The sequence below is a fragment of the Dama dama genome, chromosome 15 (genome assembly GCF_033118175.1).
Source record: "Dama dama isolate Ldn47 chromosome 15, ASM3311817v1, whole genome shotgun sequence".
NCBI classification, from domain to species: domain Eukaryota; kingdom Metazoa; phylum Chordata; class Mammalia; order Artiodactyla; family Cervidae; genus Dama; species Dama dama.
The window spans coordinates 19425172-19448279 of NC_083695.1; the positions used below are offsets into that span (position 1 = coordinate 19425172).

At 39.5% G+C, this 23108-nt stretch overlaps 1 protein-coding gene across 7 annotated transcripts in view; it reads right to left on the reverse strand.

Moving 5' to 3' along the window:
• Nucleotides 1–23108, reverse strand: part of ANK3 (ankyrin 3) — a 720826-nt gene that overhangs the window by 123419 nt on the left and 574299 nt on the right. For 5 of the 7 annotated variants that reach the window (XM_061161588.1, XM_061161586.1, XM_061161587.1 and 2 more), the window contains exons 20-24: nucleotides 21519–21617; nucleotides 21325–21423; nucleotides 20700–20795; nucleotides 16252–16324; nucleotides 16027–16089 (exon numbers count right to left, since the gene is read on the reverse strand). In XM_061161588.1, the coding sequence (XP_061017571.1) occupies nucleotides 16027–16089; nucleotides 16252–16324; nucleotides 20700–20795; nucleotides 21325–21423; nucleotides 21519–21617 (430 nt within the window). The remainder of the gene's footprint in view (nucleotides 1–16026; nucleotides 16090–16251; nucleotides 16325–20699; nucleotides 20796–21324; nucleotides 21424–21518; nucleotides 21618–23108) is intronic. The other 2 variants (XM_061161582.1, XM_061161580.1) reach the window with 1 other exon arrangement.

A 23108-nucleotide genomic window follows, 5' to 3' on the forward strand; every position in this document is an offset into this window, starting at 1 on the left:
TAAATACCCAGGTAATTTTAAAGAGAAAATCTTTTCCATCCATTAAAAACCTTATAATAGGATATCTACCTCCCCTAATGTTTAGACAGTACATTTTCATCATGAAGGATCCAAATGACTCTGTTTGATCACGGTTTTCCCTCAACCTCCCAATATTTGCATTCTCAAAAAGCAGAGAAGCAGGAGTACGAAGGAAGAGGAATATGGTAGTATGAGGACGCTAATCCAGGAAGCTCCCATAAGCCTCTATCCTTCTCCATCAAAGGGCAGATAGAATGAAAACCACAATCACAGAAAACTAACCAATTTAATCACATGGACCACAGCCTTGTCTAACTCAATGAAACTATGAGCTGTGCCGTGTAGGGTCACTCAAGACGGACGGATCACGGTGAAGAGTTCTGACAAAATGTGGTCCACTGGAGAAGGGAATGGCAAACCACTTCAGTATTCTTGCCTTGAGATCCCCAAGAACAGTATGAAAAGGCAAAAAGATAGGACACTGAAAGATGAACTCCCCAGGCTGGTAGGTGCCCAATTTGCTACTGGAGAGCAGTGGAGAAATAACTCCAGAGAGAATAAAGACAGAGTCAAAGCAAAAACAACTCCCAGTTGTTGGATGTGACTGGTGATGGAAGCAAGGTTCGATGCTGCAAAGAGAAATATTGCATAGGAACCTAGAATGTTAGGTCCATGAATCAAGGGAAATTGGAAGTGGTCAAACAGGAGATGACAAGAGTGAATGTCAACATTTTAGGAATCAGCGAATTAAAATGGACTGGAATGGGTGAATTTAACTCAGATGACCATCATATCTACTACTGTGGGCAAGAATCCCTTAGAAGAAATAGCCATCATAGTCAACAAGAGTCCGAAATGCAGTACTTGGATGCAGTCTCAAAAATGAGAGAATGATCTCTGTTCTTTTCCAAGACAAACCACTCCATATCACGGTAATCCTAGTCTATGCCCTGACCAGTAATGCTAAAGAAGCTGAAGTTGAATGGTTCTATGAAGAACTATAAGACCTTCTAAAACTAACACCCCAAAAAGACGTCCTTTTCATTATAGGGGACTGGAAGGCAAAGTAGGAAGTCAAGAAACACCTGGAGTAATAGGCAAATTAGGCCTTGGAGTACAGAATGAAGCAGGGCAAAGGCTAACAGAGTTCTGCCAAGAGAATGCACTGGTCATAGCAAACACCCTCTTCTGACAACACAAGAGAAGGCACTACACATGGACATCACCAGATGGTCAACACCGAAATCAGACTGATTATATTCTTTGCAGCCAAAGATGGAGAAGCTCTATACAGTCAGCAAAAACAAGACCAGGAGCTGACTGTGGCTCAGATCATGAACTCCTTATTGCCAAATTCAGACTTAAATTGAAGAAAGTAGGGAACCACAAGACCATTCAAGTATGACCTAAATCAAATCCCTAATGATTATACAGAGGAAGTGAGAAATAGATTTAAGGGACTAGATCTGATAGATCTGAGTGCCTGATGAACTATGGACGGAGGTTCGGAACACTGTAGAAGGGACAGGGATCAATACTATCCCCAAGAAAAAGAAATGCAAAAAGGCAAAATGGTTGTCTGAGGAGGCCTTACAAATAGCTTTGAAAAGAAGAGAAGCAAAAAGCAAAGGAGAAAAGGAAAGATATACCCATCTAAATGCAGAGTTCCAAAGAACAGCAAGGAGAGATAAGAAAGCCTTCCTCAGTGATCAATGCAAAGAATTATAGGAAAACAATAGACTGGGAAAGACTAGAGATCTCTTCAAGAAAATTAGAGATACCAAGGGAACATTTCATGCAAAAATGGGCTCAATAAAGGACAGAAACGATATGGACCTAACACAGCAGAAGATGTTAAGAAAAGGTGGCAAGAATACACAGAAGAACTGTACAAAAAAGATATTCATGACCCAGATAATCACGATGGTGTGGTCACTCACCTAGAACCAGACATCCTGGAATGTGAAGTCAAGTGGGCCTTAGGAAGTACCACTACAAACAAAGCTAGTGGAGGTGATGGAATTCCAGTTGAGCTATTTCAAATCCTAAAAGATGATGCTGTGAATGTGCTGCACTCAATATGCCAGCAAATTTGGAAAACTCAGCAGTGGTCACGGGACGGGAAAAGGTCAGTTTTTATTCCAATCCCTAAGAAAGCCAATGCCAAAGAACGCTCAAATTACTGCACAATAGCACTCATCTCACATGCTAGTAAAGTAATGCTCAAAATTCTCCAGGCCAGGCTTCAACAGTACATGAACCGTGAACTTCCAGATGTTCAAGCTGGATTTAGAAATGGCAGAGGAACCAGAGATCAAATTGCCAACATCCATTGGGTCATTGAAAAAGCAAGAGAGTTCCAAAAAAACATCTACTTCTGTTTTATTGACTATACCAAAGCCTTTGACTGTGTGGACCACAACAAACTGTGGAAAATTCTGAAAGAGAGTGGAATACCAGACCACCTGACCTGCCTCTTGAGAAACCTGTATGCAGTTTAAGAAACAACGGTTAGAACTGGACATGGAACAACAGACTGATTCCAAATAGCAAAAGGAGTAAGTCAAGGCTGTGTATTGTCACCCTGCTTATTTAACTCATGTGCAGACTGCATCATGAGAAATGCTGGGCTGGATGAAACACAAGCTGGAATCAACATTGCCGGGGGAAAAATCAATAACCTCACATATGCAAAACACCACACTTATGTTAGAAAGTGAAAAAGAACTAAAGAGCCTCTTGATGAAAGTGAAAGAGGAGAATGAAAAAGTTGGCTTAAAGCTCAACATTCAGAAAACTAAGATCATGGTATACGGTCCCATCACTTCATGGGAAATAGATGGGGAAACAGTGGAAACAGTGGCAGACTTTATTTTCTTGGGCTCCAAAATCACTGCAGATAGTGATTCCAGCCATGGAATTAAAAGACGCTTACTCCATGGGAGAAAAGTCATGAACAACCTAGACAGCATATTAAAAAGCAGAGACATTACTTTGCCAACAAAGGTCCATCCATATTCAAGGCTATGGTTTTTCCCATAGTCATGTATGGATGTGAGAGTTGGGCCATAAAGAAAGCTGAGTGCCCAAGAATTGATGCTTTTGAACTGTGGTGTTGGAGAAGACTCTTGAGAGTCCCTTGGACAGCAAAGAGATCCTGAATCAGTCCTGAATATTCATTGCAAAGACTATGTTGAAACTGAAACTCCAATAGTTGGGCCACCTGATGCATAGAGCTGACTCATTTGAAAAGACCCTGATGCTGGGAAAGATTGAAGATGGGAGAAGAAGGGGAAGACAGAGGATGAGATGGTTAGATGGCATCACCAACTGGATGGACATGAGTTTGAGTGAACTCCAGGAGTTGGTGATGGACAGGGAGGCCTGGCGTGCTGCAGTCCATTTGGTCGCAAAGAGTTGGATACAACTGAACGACTGAACTGAACTGAACTGACCCACTCAAAGTGAAATGAAAGTCACTCAGTCGTGTCTGACTGTTTGTGACCCCACGGACTATTCAGTTCATGGAATTCTCCAGGCCAGAACACTGGAGTAGGTAGCTAGTCCCTTCAAATTCTAGTTCTAAAAGTCTAATTCTGAGACTCACACACTAAATAAGTGGAAAGTTACTTAGATTCCAGATCAGTGTGCATCTCATCTTTCATTTTGCAGTTTGGAGGAAGAGTTTGTATTAAGCAAGGATTCCTGAGCATTTCCTTCTCAAAAGGTGTGTGAGCAATGGGGTAAGTTGAGACACTGTTAGATGAGCAAGGGTGACATAGGTCGTCTTAAGAAGTGTGTGTCATTTTAAAGGATTAGTGTACCTCTCATGGGAGGGCCACCTGCTATCTTTTTCTTTCTTTCCCTAACTCCAGGTGCTGGTAAGGACTGACTTCATAGGTGGCCATAAAGGAACCAGGCTTAACGGCAAAGTTTGCACATCTCTTAAGCAATGACAAGAACAGGTCGCCGTGAAGGCACAGAACAAATGACTTTCTATTCAGTCTGACATTTTTGAGTGCAAAGTCAGTGACTCTCTGCTCTCTGCTCTTACACATTATTTTGTTCTTTGTGGCTAGATGTACCTCTTTCTAAAAACTGTATTGCGGTTTACTATTCCTTAATCCAAGTGAGATACAGTTTCCAAAGTAAGGACACATGACTCAGTGTTGGAAGCTTTCCAGATGGAGCAATGAAAAACACCCCCTGTGATCTTGGTTGGGTTCATAAACAAACCCATCCCAGAAAGGAAAAAGAATTCTGTGTCTTTCCTGTGAAGAGCTAGAGAAAGACAATTCTGGGGCAGACACTATAATTTTTTCCTATTTTTATCAATACTCGTTAACCCTAGTGCAGAAATTACTGTCAGTCACCTGAGGAAGATTAGATGTTACAATGACTTGGGTCAAACGGACACTAAAGGATAGAGACAGAATGCAGGTAGAGAGGAGCACAGGGTTACTTACACTGACCTTATTAGCTAAAATCTATGCCACTTTTAAATAAGACCAGACAATGACTAGCCACAAAGTAATCCTGTGAAATCAGACACTAAAATGGTTCTTACTTACGGAGAAATTACATTGCTAAATTCAAGGTGGCTGTGTCATGCCAGTAAGTCCCTTCTGTTCATTCTTTCTTAGCAATTCGTTTAGACTCAGCCCCACATCCAGATCTCATTGATCTTGGCTCTTCCTTATGTATGTATATGATGACTGTGTGTGCAAAGCACCAGAAGATGCTCGCCACCCTTAGGTATAAAGCAGTACAAGCATCGTGATTACTTTGTGGGCTTGAATCTGGTCTCTCCTTTTCTTACACATAAACCGCTTTTCACTGTGCAGAGCAGCAAACACCAGTTATTGATCTGTGTTCTATCTCCTACCTCTACCTAAAAGGTGTATCCATACAAGGTAAAGACAGCCTGTGGCCAGTTCTCATCCTCACTGTGCTTCTGGCCCAGGTGCTTGGACCACCTCTTGCCCTGTGTAACATCTTCCCGTTCTCCAAGCCCTCCTGTTCCCGGCCCTCTGCCACCATCCGGCCTTTCCCTGGCCAAGCATTCTCCATGCTGATTTTCCCCAGTGTCACCCTCCACTTCTGGTTCTCTCTGTAGTAAGAATCCAATTTGAGGGAGCGGGGCAGGGGTGGTCACATGAGGACCCACTTCCCCATGAAGAAGCTCAGACTTTCTGGGTAGATAAGCAGAGACTAAAAGAACTGGTAGTGGGAAGGAATCATATTCAAAATTACAACTTGTTTTGAGTGAATGAAAAAAGTACCTATTGTACTTAATCAATAAACATGCTAATTCCCTGTCAGCTCTTAACTGACCCCTGTTCCTATTCATGCCACAGACTGCTCCAGCTGCTCATCTGTCATAGCTTCTAGGGAAAAAAAATAACTATATGAGAACTACTTATTTTGGGTCTGTATCCATGATACTATGAACATGGCAGCTGCTGTTGCAGATGGCCTGTGCTCCTCTAACTGGACCGGCCCAGGGAAGTTTCTCCCATGGACGGCATCCACTAGAGCTCACTCTTCTGGTTTTCTCCCTCTGTTGTTCACCACTCCCTCTGGCATTCCTCTTCCTCTCAAACATCAGTGTGCCCAGAGTCTTCCATTCCTCCCTGTGCCCTGCCCTGGGATCCTCAGCCAGGTCAGTGCCCAGCTCCCCTGCCTCATGTTGAAGTCTTCTGTGAGCTCTTCCGGTCTCTAATGCTTTGACCCTGAACTTCGAACACTTCTTTCCAGTCCCCTCCCTTCTCCTCAACCCCCAAACTTCTGCTTGTTCACATTCTGTCTTTTCCATAAAATGCATCCTTCTTGAGGCCTCCAGTCATCTCCCCTTCTTTTGAATTTTCTTGTGACTTTCATATGTTCTCTTACAGCATCTCACTGAAAGTGAAAAAAACCTAAATTCAAATTACAGTTTCATTGGCGATGTGAACCTGAACAAGTATCTTGAACCCCTTTAGGCTCGGATTCCTTAATGCAAGTGAGGGTTAATAAAACTCTAGATTAGGGCTTTGAATTAGGACTAAATGTAAACTAGGAATAAGAATAGTTCCAAAACTGCTCTCAACTACTCTGAGAAGATTAAGTAAGATAAAGTGCCTTGTAACTAACATTCACGGAGATGTCTGGGTTAACCTTTATCAGTTCAGTTCAGTCTTGTCTGACTCTTTGCGACACCATGGACTGCAGCACGCCAGGCCTCCCTGTCCATCATCAACTCCTGGGGCTTACTCAAACTCATGTCCATTGAGTCGGTGATGCCATCCAACCATCTCATCCTCTATCTTCCCCTTCTCCCGCCTTCAATCTTTCCCAGCATCAGGGTCTTTTCAAATGTCAGTTCTTCGCATCATGTGGCCAAAGTACTGGAGTTTCAGCTTCAGCATTAGTCTTTCCAATGAATATTCAGGACTGATCTCCTTTAGGATGGACTGGTTGGATCTCCTTGCTGTCCAAGGGACTCTCAAGTGTCTTCTCCAACACCACAGTTCAAAAGCATCAATTCTTTGGCGCTCAGCTTTCTTTTTTTTTTTTCAGCTTTCTTTATAGTTCAACTCTCACATCCATACATGACTATGGGAAAAACCATAGCTTTGACTAGACGGACCTTGTTGGCAAAGTAATATCTCTGCTTTTCAATATGCTATCTAGGTTGGTCATAACTTTTCTTCCAAGGAGCAAGCATCTTTTAATTTCATGGCTATAGTCACCACCTGCAGTGATTTTGGAGCACCAAAAAATAAAGTCTGATGCTGTTTCCACTGTTTCTCCACCTATTTGCCATGAAGTGATGGGACCAGATGCCGTGATCTTAGTTTTCTGAATGTTGAGTTTTAAGCCAACTTTTTCAGTCTCCTCTTTCACTTTCATCAAGAGGCTTTTTAGCTCTTCTTCGCTTTCTGCCATAGAGTGGTGTCATCTGCATATCTGAGGTTATTGATACTTCTCCCGGCAATCTTGATTCCAACTTGTGCTTCATCCAGCCTAGCATTTCTCATGATGTACTCAGCATATAAGTTAAATAAGCAGGGTGACAATATACAGCCTTGATGTACTCCTTTCCCAATTTGGAACCAGTCTGTTGTTCCATGTCCAGTTCTAACTGTTGCTTCTTAACGTGCATATAGATTTCTCAAGAGGCAGGTCAGGTGGTCTAGTATTCCACTCTCTTTCAGAATTTTCCATAGTTTGTTGTGGTCCATATAGTCAAAGGCTTTGGTATAGTCAATAAAGCAGAAGTAGATGTTTTTCTGGAACTCTTTTGCTTTTTCGATGATCCAATGGATGTTGGCAATTTGATCTCTAGTTCCTCTGCCTTTTCTAAAACCAGCTTGAACATCTAGAAGTTCACAGTTCACGTACTGTTGAAGCCTGGCTTGGAGAATTTTGAGCATTACTTCGCTAACCTGTGAGATGAGTGCAACTGTGCAGTAGTTTGAGCACTCCTTGGCATTGGCTTTCTTAGGGATTGGAATAAAAACTGACCTTTTCCCGTCCTGTGACCACTGCTGAGTTTTCCAAATTTGCTGGCATATTGAGTGCAGCACGTTCACAGCATCATCTTTTAGGATTTGAAATAGCTCAACTGGAATTCCATCACCTCCACTGGCTTTCTTCATAGTGATGCTTCCTAAGCCCCACTTGACTTCTCATTCCTGGATGTGTGGATCGAGGTGAGTGATCACACTATCATGGTAATCTGGGTCATGAAAACCTTTTTTGTATAGTTCTTCTGTGTATTCTTGCCACCTCTTCTTAATATCTTCTGCTTCTGTTACGTCCGTACTATTTCTGTCCTTTATTGAGCCCATTTTTGCATGAAATGTTCCCTTGGTATCTCTAATTTTCCTGAAGAGATCTCTAGTCTTTCCCATTCTGTTGTTTTCCTATATTTCTCTGCACTGATTGCTGAGGGAGGCTTTCTTATCTCTCCGTGCTAACCTTTATACATTATCTCATTTACAACTTACAATAATCCAATTGTTTTAGGACTCTTATCTAAATTACCTGGATGTTAGAGGCTAGAGACTGGGATTCCACTATAAGCCCCTGAACTGATTTGTGTTACCTTGACCAAGGTCTTTAACCTTGCTGGAACTTATTTTCACATCTATAAAATGGGGATACCAATGGCTCTAAATTAGAGGGTCATGAGGCTTAAACAACATAGTACATGAAATGAATGGTGCTTAATGCCTAGAACATAGAAAGGGCTCCATAAATGGTAAGTACCTTGTGTGTTTCGTTGAGAGTGTTCATTTATTTCGAATCCTAGGTGGGGACGGGGTGGGGATGGGGAAGGAAAGAGACACAGGTGGCAACACTCCTCCTGAGTGAGGACTCCTATGGATGTGTCTTAAGTGCTCTGATGGTGATAAGACAGCTCTGCTTCCATGGCACTAACAGCCTACTTTGAAAGAACATAAAATTAATCCCAACTTGGCAAATGACAGTCTGGGCAAATTCCAGTCCCCTGCCGGTTTTTGTAAATCAAGCTTTATTGCCCACATCCCTGCTCATTTGTTCTGTTAGCTATTGGGGCTACAATAGCAGAGTTGAATAGTTAGGACACAGACCATGCGGCCTGAAAAATTGAAAATATTAACTGTTGGCCCTTGCCAGAAAAAGTTTGCTTTTCTGAAACTGATGACTAACATATTGAGATGAGTATTAGGAAGAAATCAAAAAGTGTGATTGAAAGAATGCAAAAGAGGAACCAGGGGCCATATTACACAGGATTCACTGACCACGGAAAGGCTGTGAGTTTTACTGTAAGTACACTGTAAAGCCTTGGGAAGTTTTTATTTTACTTTTGTATTTCACTAAACCATTCCAATTCCAAAGACAGGCTAACAAAGACAGAACGGACTCTAGTTTGGGGGTGTATGTGTATTATTTAGAAGAGGTAGCTACTTTTATTTTGAAATACAGCAACCGTGCAAATGAATACATGACATGCAACATACATTTTAACAGCCTGTTATAAAATAAATACACAGAGGTTAAGAAATAGAACATCAGCACCCCAGAAGCCGCCACCCACACTCTTATCCCATCACAGCCTCCTCCTGGTGTTATAATAGCTTTCTTTACATTATTTTCCTGTTGTTTTTTTTTTTAATAGCCTCACTATCTAATTTTATAATCCTAGTTTAGTGCTACCTGGTTGTGATGAATTCTATTGTCTTTGCATAAGCTACAGCTTAGCAACTAAAATCCTAGGGTTATACCCTACAGAAATGTACATATATGTATGTGTACCAGGAAACATATATAAGGTTTATAGCAGCTTTGTTTGCAACAGCCCCACCCTGGAAACAACCCATGCTTCCATCCACAGGAGAATGGATAACCAAATTATGATCCAGGCATATGGAATAATATATAGAAATGAAAACAAATGAACTACAGTTATATACAACAATATATATGAATCTTTAAAACCTAGCTATGAGCTTCAGGGAGTCGCTTGAGAGTCCCTTGGACTGTAAGGAGATCAAACCAGTCAATCCTAAAGGAAATCAACCCTGAATATTCATTGGTTAGGACTGATGTTGAAGCTCCAACACTTTGGCCACCTGATGAGAAGAGCTGACTCATTTGAAAAGACCCTGATGCTGGGAAAGGTTGAGGGCAGGAGGAGAAGCGGGTGACAGAGGATGAGATAGTTGGATGGCATCACTGACTCAATGGATATGAGTGTGAGCAAACTCCAGGAGACAGTGAAGGACAGGGAAGCCATGGGGTCACAAAGAGTTGTACACAACTTAGCAACTGAACAACAAATGAGCTTTGGAGGGTTTGAAGCTGGGGAATGGAATAACACGATCCAATTTACATTTTAAAAGATTGTTGAGAATGTTGTGTAGAAAACTGAGCCTGTGGGGAAAGCGCAGAAGTGGAGACTTGCAAGGAGGCTTCTGCAATATTCCACGGGCGGCATGTCAGCGGGTGGATCAGAGTGGTGGCGGTGGGAAGTGGAGGGATGTGGGATGTATTCTGGAAGCAGAATGGATAGATTCACTGATGGACTGGATGTAAGTATAAGAAAGGGATATTGCACAGAACCACAGGTTTTGGCTTGGGTGGTGGAGCTGTTTACTGACCTGGAAAAGGGTGGGAAGAAACACTGTTTGCAGGGTATGTTTAGGGCAGGCTGAGACATCTGTGAGATTCTGAATAGACACGGCAAGTACATGGCTGGGTAAGTGGGCAGTGTGGCTGAAGATCACTAAACCATTCCAATTCCAAAGACAGGCTAACAAAGACAGAACGGACTCTGTTTGAAAATCAAGACTTCTATCTCAGCCCACAGGTCTTGTCCTTTAGCTGGAAATTCTTTTAAATTCATGAACTATTCTTTGAGCTGTAGGTACCTCTTAGGAGAGTCATTATAAAGGTGTTTAGTGATTCACTATGTCGCCTAAGGCTGTCTCAGTGAGGAGGGGTACAACGGCCGGAACAGGGAGCACGGGAGGCACATTGTCTTCATCTTGCCTGTTCTCAGAAACCTGTATACAACTCTCCTTTCCTTGAGTCTCCTCTGTTTGGTTGCAGCTGTGCAAACACATACTGAAGAGCTGTTTTGTTCCAGGCCCTGTACTAGGTTCTAGGGAGACAACAGAGACTAAGATTAGGTCTCTGCATCTGGTATTTCATTTTGACTTTATTGCTGAGTGTGCGTGTTAAGTCACTTTAGGTGTGTCTGACTCTTTGAACTCTATTGACCATAGCCTGCCAGGCTCCTCTGTCCATGGGATTCTCTAGGCAAGAATACTGGAGTGGGTTGCCATGCCAGAGTAGCATGCAATTATGTGCTATCTGTTTGAAAGGTCATTTGTAAGCAGAGAAACATCAGGCAAGAAGTTAGATGTTATGATTTTACAGGTATTTATAAAATGGTAAGATTTCAAGTGAAGGGCAGTCTCTGCATAGCAACCAGGACTCCCTTGGACCACCTGGAGGCAAACTAATCTTCAAGGCTTCCTTCCAGATCTGTAAAGCTAAAAACATGATAGTCTGATGTATTTATTAGGATGACTAGGAGATCAGGATAGTCTAAAGCACTTGGTGAGAAGAAGTGCTATAGGGCATCTCCCCCAATATCTGGCTTTGTGTTTCCCAAAATAATTTTTCCAACTTTTTTGAATTTCAGATTGTGCCAAATGAAATTCTACTTTTTCTCCCCTGACTAAGAATACTTGGATATGTTTGCTAAAACTACTTGCTTTGAGTTCTTAAAATCCATTCTACCTTATGTTTATAGCTCTTCTACGTGAATGTGAATGTTGGTCTTTTGCCAAGATGATCAGAGGACCATCTCTTGTAGTTTCATTGGGTCTTTAAAAAAGAATGATTATTACTTTGTGACAAGTTTCAATTTGTTCCTTTTCCTAAGCACACATTTTTTTTTGAAGCTCAAAAAAAAAGTTCAATCTTGGGTTCTAATGTAAGAACACAGCTCATGTTACCGTAGTTGTGAAAGAGATGATCTAACGCCACAGACTGGCAGATGTGTCTTCTTGTCCCGCTCTGCCACTAACCTGGTTGGCCAAGTAACACAACATTTATTTGGGCTTTACTTCTCACCAGTATAATGAAGAGCTTGGGCTATAGGATACTGATCTGCCATTTTAGTTCTTTGAAATTTGTGGTTTGTTTCCATTAGGCACTGATTTTGATGCAAAAGTGAGCCGATTACGACTCTCTCATATTATCAGATGAAACATCAGTGCTTTATTATATCTCAAAGCTACACCTATCTACACCTATCTGACTATTTTCAATTTTTTAGACTTTTAAAAATGTTTTTATGAATAACGTATCCAAAGATTTTGACCCACCACACAAAGAAAGAATCTCATTCTTTAAAAAAAAAAAAAAAAATATATATATATATATACACACACACACAGATTTTTATAAGAGTTTACATTCTGAGAGGCTCAAGCCTGATATCAAGCCTTTAGATATCTACTGCTTCAATTCCAAAGGACCAATTGATAGCAGTTTTAGTACATAAAACTTTTTTCCTGGGTCAGACAGATTTATTCTGCTTCATGAACCTCTTCTTTGCTCCTCGAGGGATCTGGAATCTAGTTTCCAGATTTTTGGATTTCCTTTAATAGGAAACATCACAATAACCTGGTAGGCTGTGGTATTCCTATCTGACAATTATTTCTAAGTGTACTTAGATTCTTAGCATTTTCTTTTAATATTTTAGGGTCTACATTTGATCCTGAAGAGCTTCTGCAGTCTTATCTGAATTGTAACTAACTGGGAATTAAATAATTCTTCCCAGCAAGAGTTGTCTCACCCAGTTGTCTCAGAAACCTGTTCAGTGGAGTCCTATTTCACAGAGCTGCTTTTTGGGGTTTTACTTTCCATGACTTCATTCCAGGTCTCATTATGTCCCATCTGCAGTTCTTTAGATTTATTGCTATAACCCAACCCACTAGAATTTTGCAAGCTAAAATAACATGATTATACATTCTTAAAAATTGACAAAATACATTTTCTAGGAATTTGCAATGTAAAATCACTGTTGAATCAAAGCCAATGGTGACTCTTGGGAGCAGGACTCAAACTAGAAGACAAATTGAATCTTAATCTCAATTTTCTTCTTTCATTCCTCTCTCTCCTTTCCTTTCCTTCTTTCCTTTCTCTTTCTTCCTTCCCTCTCTCTTCCCTCCCCCAATTTAGTTTTTTCTTTCTTTTTAATGACAAACTGAATTGCAAAACTTAAAACTCTAAGTGGTACTGGAATCAACATTAATTTTGCATGTATATTAATTTTATATGCATGTAACATATTTTCTGGGAAAGAAAAAAGTAGAGCATTAAGATGTCTGTGAATTAGTCTGGCCCTCCAAGTAGGTCTACTTGCCCCTTACCCATACGACATGTGAACTCATCACCTGCCTTAAACACATTGCTTTATCTCTGCTGTGCTGACACGTCAGCCTTTGTTCTGCTCTATAACTTGGCTCCATTGTTTCCTTAGGTCATTCACTGATAACATTTAGCCTTGTTTTTCTGAAAAATTTTTTTTAGAAATTAATCAACATTGCTTTTTTTTTTTTTTTTAACTTAGACTAATTTCTCACTATGGACCAACGCAAGAGGACAAAGAGAAAGCAAAAATTAAAAAGAAAGGTGGAGAAAAAGAGACTACTTTTGGCACTGTTCCCTCAATGTTCACTTTATTTTTATAATTCAGATTATATTTTCCCATGTTACAAATTCATTCTTCTTGAGAAAAACTGACAGCATATTTTGCTTATTATTTTTATTTGCTTTTAAAAGCTGTTGATATTCTTAGCACCTGGGAAACCTGAAGATCTTACTAACTCTCACATAGATTCACAATATGCTGTGGTTCCATGGAAATAAACATTTGTTTCCATTCAAAAGGGCTTAATGAAACCAGCAGCACCAAATCAGACCACAGTGGCAAAGCTCTGGCAAATCTACTAGACAAATGAGTCAGATGTAAATACTATCATTGCAGTTGTAGGGTTCCTTTTCAAATTAAACTTTCAAAATGATTTGTTGTAGGATTTGGAGTAAAATAGAAATGCTAGCACATGCAGCAGAGAATGATACAAGTATGTGATAAAGGGCTAATGTGGTTTACTGGACCTCATGAAGGCAAAATTTAGGGACATTAGCTGACAGTAATATTAATAGGACTCAATTAAGTATATATTATAATCTCAACAGTATTTTTATCTTCAATTATAGACTTTTAGTATCTTCTATGGACAACACAAGAGCCCTGATAGACTCTGCTTTGATCAGACTATACCTTGAATATGGTGCTCAGTTCTGGCCACCTCAGTTGGAGATGGATACAGACACATTGCAATGGACATAGGAGACTGACCATGATGGTAAGGGAACAGGGGGAGGAAGTGCCAATAATATGACTGAAGGAAAAAACACTGACAAGAAACATGAAAAGTGTTTTTAAATATCAGAAGGATTATGACATGAATGAGGCAGCTTTTGTTCTAAATAGTGCCAAACTGATCAGAGCCTGAGTTACTGAGTTAAAGCCTGAATCAGTGACAAAGTGCTCCATAAAATGAAGAATTTTTAAAGCCAGAGTTGTTCACAGGAATAGGCAGACCGAGAATTGGGGAACTCACATTGAGGCATCTGGGAAAAGGATCTCCTAACAGAGGTAATTCCAGCACTAAGTGATGGTTGTTCAGACTGAATGACCTTTAACCAACCCCATTTCAACATTAAATTCTACACATTATGAAATCAAGAGCCATTTGCTTCCAGGAGCCCCTGGACACATGCAAGGGCAGAAAGATAGATAAAATGAGAATGAAAATTTGCTTGTTCATTTCAAGTTCCCAAGCTGATATAAATCTAGAAGAAATAATTTTCATTTCTAGTTAAACAGCTAAGTGAATTATCTTTAAGAGATGCAAAATTTCTTCTTTTTGGAAATTAAAGTTTTCCACATGTAGAAGGTTGTTATAATGTCCATTCAAACTTGGCCTCTCATCAGTGCAGCTCTTTGGGGATATTCTGTTAGAAATTAGCACATTTTTAGGTCTTTGATTGTCATATTATATTTCATAACAATTTTATTTGAAAATGTACTTTTTACATCACATTTTCTGTGTGTATGCATCTCTGTGAGACCATCATTTTTCTTTTTGCTTCTGCACATGAGAAATTACTCTGACAATGCTGCAAAAGAAAGCACTGAAATATAATATGACAGTAAGGCATATTACTCATTGCGTCCTAAAGATGATACAAGTATTATCCATTGGGGGATTAACAGAAATAAATATATAGTTGATGGTTTACAGAAAAAGAAAGAAAAATGATGAGTATATGCCTTTAACATTTACCAAAACTACATTCACAAACAATGAGACAGGTACTTTCAAGTCCCTAAATTACCAAGTCCCTAAGTCATCAAGACATAAGCATTCCTAGGAGGGCAGTTCTGGTCACAATGCACTTACAGGAGGAAGCCCCTGGTCACCGAAAAAGCTAAAGTGACTTTGGATCGGGTAGGCTTTCCCACTACTTAGGTTTCCAATGAAAACTGGACAAGCCAAAGAAGGAACCAATAATTGCAATAAAGGTGACCTAGAGGCAAAGAAAGAGTAGCTGCGCTAAGACTGATCCAAAAGAAAAAAACAACATGAGAGATGGCAAATGGAGAAGCAAAAAGACAGAACGTTGTTTGGGAGAGTCAAATGATGCAGGAAAGAAACATAAATACATATTCTACTCTAAGTAAACATTTCAGTAAAATGCCAACATCTGCCATCTTTATATTTATTCACTGTAAACATGTCAGTTTTTCAATGAACAATAAAGATATAATTTCATTAATATATCTACATACCATGACCTGCTTAAATGCACTAATTTTTAAGTGAGGCAGGAAACTAAAAGGTTCTTTTAAGCACATGAAGAATAGGTATAATCATCTATATTTTGTCTCTTTCATGAAATCAAGATTGAAAATTTATATTTTGAAAGCAAGTTTTTTCAGGTTGGCTTTTCATTATGAGTTCAAGAACAAAAATAGCTTTCACTGCAAAGCTTAGAGTACATCCTAGAATGGGCATTTAAGCCCTTCCTCATAAACCTTCACTTACTTATGAAAAAAAATTTTAGATATAAACAGATTTTCTTTTCTAGATTTTCAAATGTAAGCAATCAAAATATCACTTTTCTACTTAATAGCAACAAATAGAAAGAAAGTAATCCTGATAAGTAGTGACACTTGTATTTTCAAGCAGGAAAATGGGTTCAAGGGAAGGGCACTCAAAGAGACTAAAAGAAGACAGTGATATCAAATACATATTGTTTAAATGATACATTAATTAATAATCACAAGATAAAATGAAAAGTTAGTAACTCAGGGAAGGGTTATATTTCAAGATAAGAAATGGAAGATAAAACTGGTAGTTAAATTTTATCACAATAAAAATTTGCAAATACCTTCTTCAACATCTGAGATATATTCGCCATCACTGAGCATTTCAGGGGCGTTGGCTTTACGAACTGCATGATTTAAGTGAACAATGTAAGTGTGAAAAGTGCATACTGTTGATACTACAACAAAACATATTAATGCTTCTAAAAATATTTTTGCAATGAATTTCCTTCAGGAAACAAATACACAGTCACTCTTTGTTACAACAAACTCAAAGGAGGTTTTCATACCTTCATCATCAGACATATCAAGAACTTCATTCATAGTTTCTGGAACATTCATTTTGTGCTTCTCTATGACAGTCTAGTAACAAAAAAAGCAGTCACTTTAGTATGAGTAAACAGCACATTTTACTGAGACTATTCATTTCTTCCTAAATTAATCTATAGGTTTACTGTGGGATTTATGTGTGGGATTGATGAATACCTTGAAGCTCCCGCCTACAAAATAACATCAAAAATATTCCTTAGTAGCACTGAGGTCCTCATCATATACATGGCAGAGAATGAATACAAGGTGAAAGAGTTCTAGTGGCAAAGCACATCAGCTTAAAAGATTTAGGTCCTGAATAAAGTTTTTTCAAAGGGAAGGAGAGAGACACTGCCTCTCTTAGTCTATTGCTACACTTTTTCATGGTGTGATGAACCTGCCACCCGACTCCACTAAAAGTCCTAGCTGAAGATAAACCAGATGAAAGGCAAGAAATATGTCTTTGTTGCTTCTGCCAAGCCAGCCACTTCTTTTGTTTTTCCTCCTATGTGTATGTTTTAATTTCTAAAACAAAATATTAAGATTTTAAAACATAACTTTTACAATTATGTGTTTGCAGAAAATATTTTAGAGATGATGCATTTGCAGAATAATTTGAACATCTACAAAATCTTAAAAATGGTATATTACAGAGCAAAGGCTTTACTGAATTTTTACTTGTTCTTTGATAACTTTTACCTAGATAGATTGTATCTATCCAAAGGACACTGACAGTATTACTTGTTTGAAAATATGAATGACTTAATATGTTTTAGTTTTAAAATGAGTCCTCTTTTAATCTGAGCAAATGAAAGACCAGTAGTACAAGTCACGTTGAAATAAAGCATTACTTGGTATTTCCCCAGCATGTAATACTGTAATTGAACATTAAAAAAACGAGTATTTTGTATTAGAACAGTTTTAGATTTACACAAAAATTGTAAGGATAGTAGAATTTTCACCCCATTTCCCTTTTATTAGCATACATTAGCAAGGTACGTTTGTTGCAATTAATGAGTCAATATTGATTTATTATTATTAAAGTCTATATTTTATTCAGCTTTCCTTAGTTTTTGCCAAATATCGTTTTACTGTTCTAGCATCTCATCCAGGATACCGTGTTCTCTTTAGTTGTCAATCTCCTTAGGCTCCTATAGCTGTGACAGTTTCTCAGACTTTCCATGTTTTTAATGACCTTGACAGTTTCAGGGTGAACTGCTCAGGTATTTTGTAGAATGTCCCTAAACTGAGATTTTCTCATGTTTTTCTCATTGATTAGACTGGGGTTATATGTTTTGGGGGAGGAATATCACCATGGTAAAATGCCATTTTCATCATATTACATGAAGGATATGTACCATCAACATGATTTATGGGTGTTGATGTGCTTGGTCATCAGGCTGTTGATCAGTTTTCTTCATCAGAGAATTACTCTACTTCCCTCAGTCTCTGTACTGTTTTCTCTGGAGGGAAGTTACTATACTCAGATATACTTCAGCAGTGGGGAATCATGTTCTACCTCCCTGATGGTGAACCATTTTCATCAATTATTTGGAATTCTTTTGACTGAGGAATTCATCTTTTATTCTCTAGTTATTCATTTATCTGTATCAGTAAGAATGCATAGATATATGTTTTATACTTTGCATCTGTACCCCAATTCCACTGTATTTCTTTTGCTCAAATTGTTCCAGCTTTGGCCACTGGGAACTCTTTCAGTGGATTCCTGTGTCCCTTTAATATTAATATATCTCATCATTTTATATATGTGTACTTATTTATATGGCAGTTGTTGGGGGGAATCCTTTATGGCACTACAGAGGTTCCAGGCTCATCTTGTAATATTTCCTGCCCCAGCTCTAGATTTTTTGTCACTTCTCCAAGGAGGCCTGGTTTCCTTTATCAGAGAATGCTATTAGAAATCAACATCCGAGTGACTGAAGTGCTCTGATGGAAATTTTAAACAATGCAATTTAAATAGCTTAATTTGTATGTTTTGTATATCCAGTTCTAGTTACTCAGTTTCCTATTCAGCCATGATTGTAAAGTCATTAACTAAAGCACCTTTCTCAGAATTTCCATATTAAACATGGCACTCCTATCAAAGATGTCGTCTTTTTTTTTTGGCCAAGCTGCACCACATATGAGGTCTTATTTCTGTACCAGGGATAGAACCTGTGCCCCCTGGCAGTGGAAGTGCAAAGTCTTGACCACTGGACCATCAGGGAAGTCCTGATGCAGTCTGATTTTTAAGGTTGCTGAAAAATTGACGTCTGCTTATGGGGACAGTGGCTGCTGGGGCTTCCATAGCTGCTGGAGAAAGACCCGCCTGTGCTGGAGGCTGCCCTGTGCTTGCTTAGTTTAGGATCACAGACCCCCACCCTGAACTGCTACAGTCCTGTCTGAGCTGGATGTAACTGCAGAGCGAAGGCTGAGAAGGCGGTGTCTCAGCTTGAAATAAAGCTTTGATACTGCAACACTGGACTCAGTCTCAGGGACTTGCGTGGACTCTTACAGGCACTGTGAAAGCTTCATTTGGTGGAGGCTCATTCACTGCACCAGGCAAACTCTGCCTCCTGTTAGCATGAGTCCTTTCTTTTCTCTCTGGCAGAAAATCACCTACCAAGTCAGCTAATGATGTTGTGTGAGAAATGGTATGATTACTGTGCACATTCTTTCACTAGGAACTGGAGCCCCAAAACGCTTTTCTCTCAGTACATTTCCTGAGGCTATAACTTAACTGTCTTAGTCTGTGACTTTATTTTCTCCTAAAACTCTTTCGACATCAAAGAAACATTTTGAACTTTCCTAATGGGCTTTCCAGGTGGTGCTAGTAGTAAAGAACCTGCCTGTAATGCAGCAGACATAAAAAAAGATGCAGGTTCGATCCCTGGGTCCAGAAGATGCCCTGGAGGAGGAAATGGCAACCCACTCCAGTACTCTTGCCTGGAGAATCCCAAGGACAGAGAAGCCTGGTGGGCTACAGTCCATGGGGTCAAAGAGTCAGACATGATTTAAGTGACTTAGCAAGGCACAGCAATGGATGAGAAAGTCACTGACATTTAATCAAGTAAGATTTATATTTTGAACCATTTTAAGTCCTTTAACACTGAAATAGAAGTTTCATGTATTTATTGCAGTGGCTTCAAATCTTTTGAGCATGGTGACATCTGGCCATTGTTTAATACCTGTGCTTCTCTCCTTTCCCACTCTAGACAGAGTTACATGGCATATCTATAAAATTAAGGTTAATAAATATTATTATTTAAACTCTTTTCTTGAGAATTTAATAATAGATTTTAAGATAATGAAATATCAAGACTTATACGAAAGAGTATGTGGGAATTTATTCAAACTGTCTTGAAGTTAGAAATGTGCCCTGGTTGACAACCATTGCTCTAGTTGACCGAAGCTGCTGTTTTCTCTTTAGAAAATTATAGAATTTCTCTCTTGTGATCATCAGGCTGAACTTTTAGTTTTTAAAACCTGTATACAGCCAAATAACTCAACAGGCAGGAAGCTATAGAGTCCCGTGAGCCATGTTTTGTATGCAGCCCTGTGTATCCAGACTGAAGATGTGAACTATGTCTTCATGTGGTAAGTGGTCTTTGAGAAAAAGAAGCACAGCTGATAATTCCAAGTGTTGCAGAGTCCTACACTGACATTTTATGGACTCAGTCTGGGCCTGTGTGTTGAGTCATGGAGTCAAGAATAACTCAAATAAGCCTCTGATATGGTGCAACACCCGGTCTTGATCCCAAAGTTACCAAATCCTGAAAGAGTTCAAAGACATCAGGTGAGGTTCAAAAGAGATGACCTATCCTAGAGGCTGGCAGCTTGTAAAAATATATTTGATGCAATAAGGCCTCCTGGTGAAGATTTAAGTTTTAATGCAACACCCTATTGTTCTTCTATTTAAGCTCCAACAGGTGAATGGAAGAGGACCCAGCCTGGTGGGAAAAATCAATTTGGATCCTATGGTGAATGTATCTATAACAAAAATATTTTCACCATAACGATGACAATGGATATATTGTCATTTGTGAGTTAAAATGTTTTAAAGAACCAACTTAGAGTTTTCATAGTTCTTAAACTGCCAAAGAAAGGCTGTTAAAACATTTCTGCCTTCATCTGATTAAATATTTTTTATATCAAATTTAACACACACAGTTAGCTTTCTATGGAACTAAAAACTCTATAGCTTTTGAAAGATAAAAGGTATTTTTAGTGTTTTTAATTTTTCTAAATATCAGAAATGAGAGTTTTGCTTTGCTGATTGCCATCAATGAGGTTAACAGCATCTGGAAGCATGACACTTAGTCTCTGAGTGGAGGAACAAGGTTCTTCTCCCCACAGCCTGGGAAAACCTGCAGTCCAAGAACTGGCTTTCAGGGCAAGGGGGTAACAGGCTGTGGCATCCACTACTCACAGTTGTGGTCACGGTCTCTTCGGTCACCACCTTCAGGGTGTCCACCACCGAGATGTAGCCAAGCCTCCGGGCAATGGCCAGGGCAGTGTTCCCGTTCTGGCAAGAGGGAAACAGGGACTAGGAATTACCAGTCACTCCACGGGCATCAGCACCTGTGTGTCTGCACATGTGTCATCTGTGCAAACCTGAGGCGAGTGTCTCACTAGTCCTTTCCCACAGTCACACACAAAATGCTGTTTCCTTAAAGATGAACCTTGCACAAGAGCCACCTAACCTGTTTCTACTCACACAGCAGAGTCTGGGTTGCTATACATGGAATCTGAGAGGCTCTGTAATGTTCTCAGTAATCAAGGAAACAAACATGTGCTTCTTCTTACATATGTACTTCCTACTAGGCAGCAATGGGTTTGTAGTTTTTTAAGTGGGAAACACTAACCACATCTCTCTCTACGGACAGTTCACCACAATACAGTTATTGTTCTTTTCCCTTCATTCTACTGAATGCTCTGCTTATGCCTACAAATGAAAGCTAAAAAGCAACCTTGATGCACAATGAAAGATGTAAGAACACGCGAGCAGCCCAGCCCAGCCCCCCCTTTTCCCCTAGCTGACCCTTTGCTCTTACCACAGTGAGTTCATTGGGGGAGGCATTGTTTTGAAGCAACACATTGATTATATGGGTGTGTCCCTGTTGAGCTGCTTGGTGTAATGGTGTATACCCATTCTGTAGAAGGAAGATGGAAGAAAAGACTCTTAACTCCCTTCCATACAAGATCCAAGATCAATGACTTGGTAAATACAAAGGAGAAAGAAGTTTACCTTTGTTTTGGCATTTACTTTTGCAGAATGCTGGAGCAGGAAGTTAACAATCTTGATGTTTCCATAGTGGCAGCCTACATGTAGTGGCGTATATCCCATCTGTAATTATATATATATATATATATATATTTTTAAAAGAAACATTTTTAGTATACTTTCAGTAACGGATATCCTAAATAGAAGCAAAAATGTTATTCAACCTTTCTTAAGTAGGCAGAGTTTTGTTCCCCCGTGTATAAAAACAAGTGTCCTTGACAATTCTCAGAGCTAGTATAAGGTATAAATAACAATACCAGCTCACATGTAAATAGTTATTAAATGTCCCCAAGTGCTCTCTCTAGCATTAGCTCATTTTATTCTCATAATAAATAACTTTTCAAGATAGGACAAAAAGATGGAGCAACACACAGCTTAGACAGATGTATCCAGCGGCTTCTTATAAAGGGTCAGAAGAGTGCTCAATGGACAGACTTGGACTAGTCTTTATTCAATACTCTACTCTCTAGAAGCATAAAAACAAGGTAGAAAAAAAATGAACTGGCTAAATGATCATGAAGGCAGTAAATGATGATCAGAATGCATGACAGAGCTAGGAAGGACAGAAATACAGAAGCAGGAGAGGCTAGTGTGAGTGAGTTCAGGAGATCTGAGATGTATGAATTTGATCTAGGAATAGATGCTCTAGTTAAGACGCCTGTCTACATAGCTAGAGCCCCACAGCTTGAAAACCACTCATTAGACAAAGCAATGGATTGTTTCCATTGCTCCAAATTAATATCCACTGACCCCTGTAAGTTCTATCTATTAAAAAACATGGGCCTCCCTAGTGGCTCAGTGGTAAAGAATCCATGCCAATGCAGGGGACATGGGTTCGATCCCTGGGCCAGGAAGATCCCACCTGACACGGAGCAACTAAGCCCGAGTGTCACAACTACTGAGCTCGTGAGCCACAACTATTGAGGCCTGTGTGCCCAGAGCACATGCTCTGCAATGAGAGAAGCCACTGCAACGAGAAGCCCATGCACCACAGCTAGAGAGTGGCCCCTGCTTCTCACAACTAGAGAAAAGTCCATGCAACAACAAAGACTCAGTACAGCCCAAAATAAGTAAGTAAATAATTATTTTGAAAATGTATCATGTGTGTATACATATGTGTATGTATCTACACACACACACATATACATATATATATATTCTAGATATTTTAAAATAAAGATATTCCAGGTATTTTTTCTTGGTGACCATATTGTAACATACTCCACCACACAATTTCAGTGTCTTTAACCAACCCCTGTTTACAATGAAACTGGAAGCACCAGATTACTGAAAGGGAGAACATGGACCTTTTATAACATTTCTAAATAGGCAAGGGTCAGGGGTCCATATTTTTAAGGGTCTGCATCTTATTACATGATGGCATTAATGTGTCTTTATGGTGATTCTGGGCTAAAGACTGAATATCTGTATCCCCCAAAATTTGTATGCTGAAATCCTAATCCCAGAGTAATAGAATTTAGAAATGAGGCCTTTGGGAGGTAATTAGGTCATGAGGATGGAGCTTTCATGAATGGGATTAGTGCCCTTATAAGA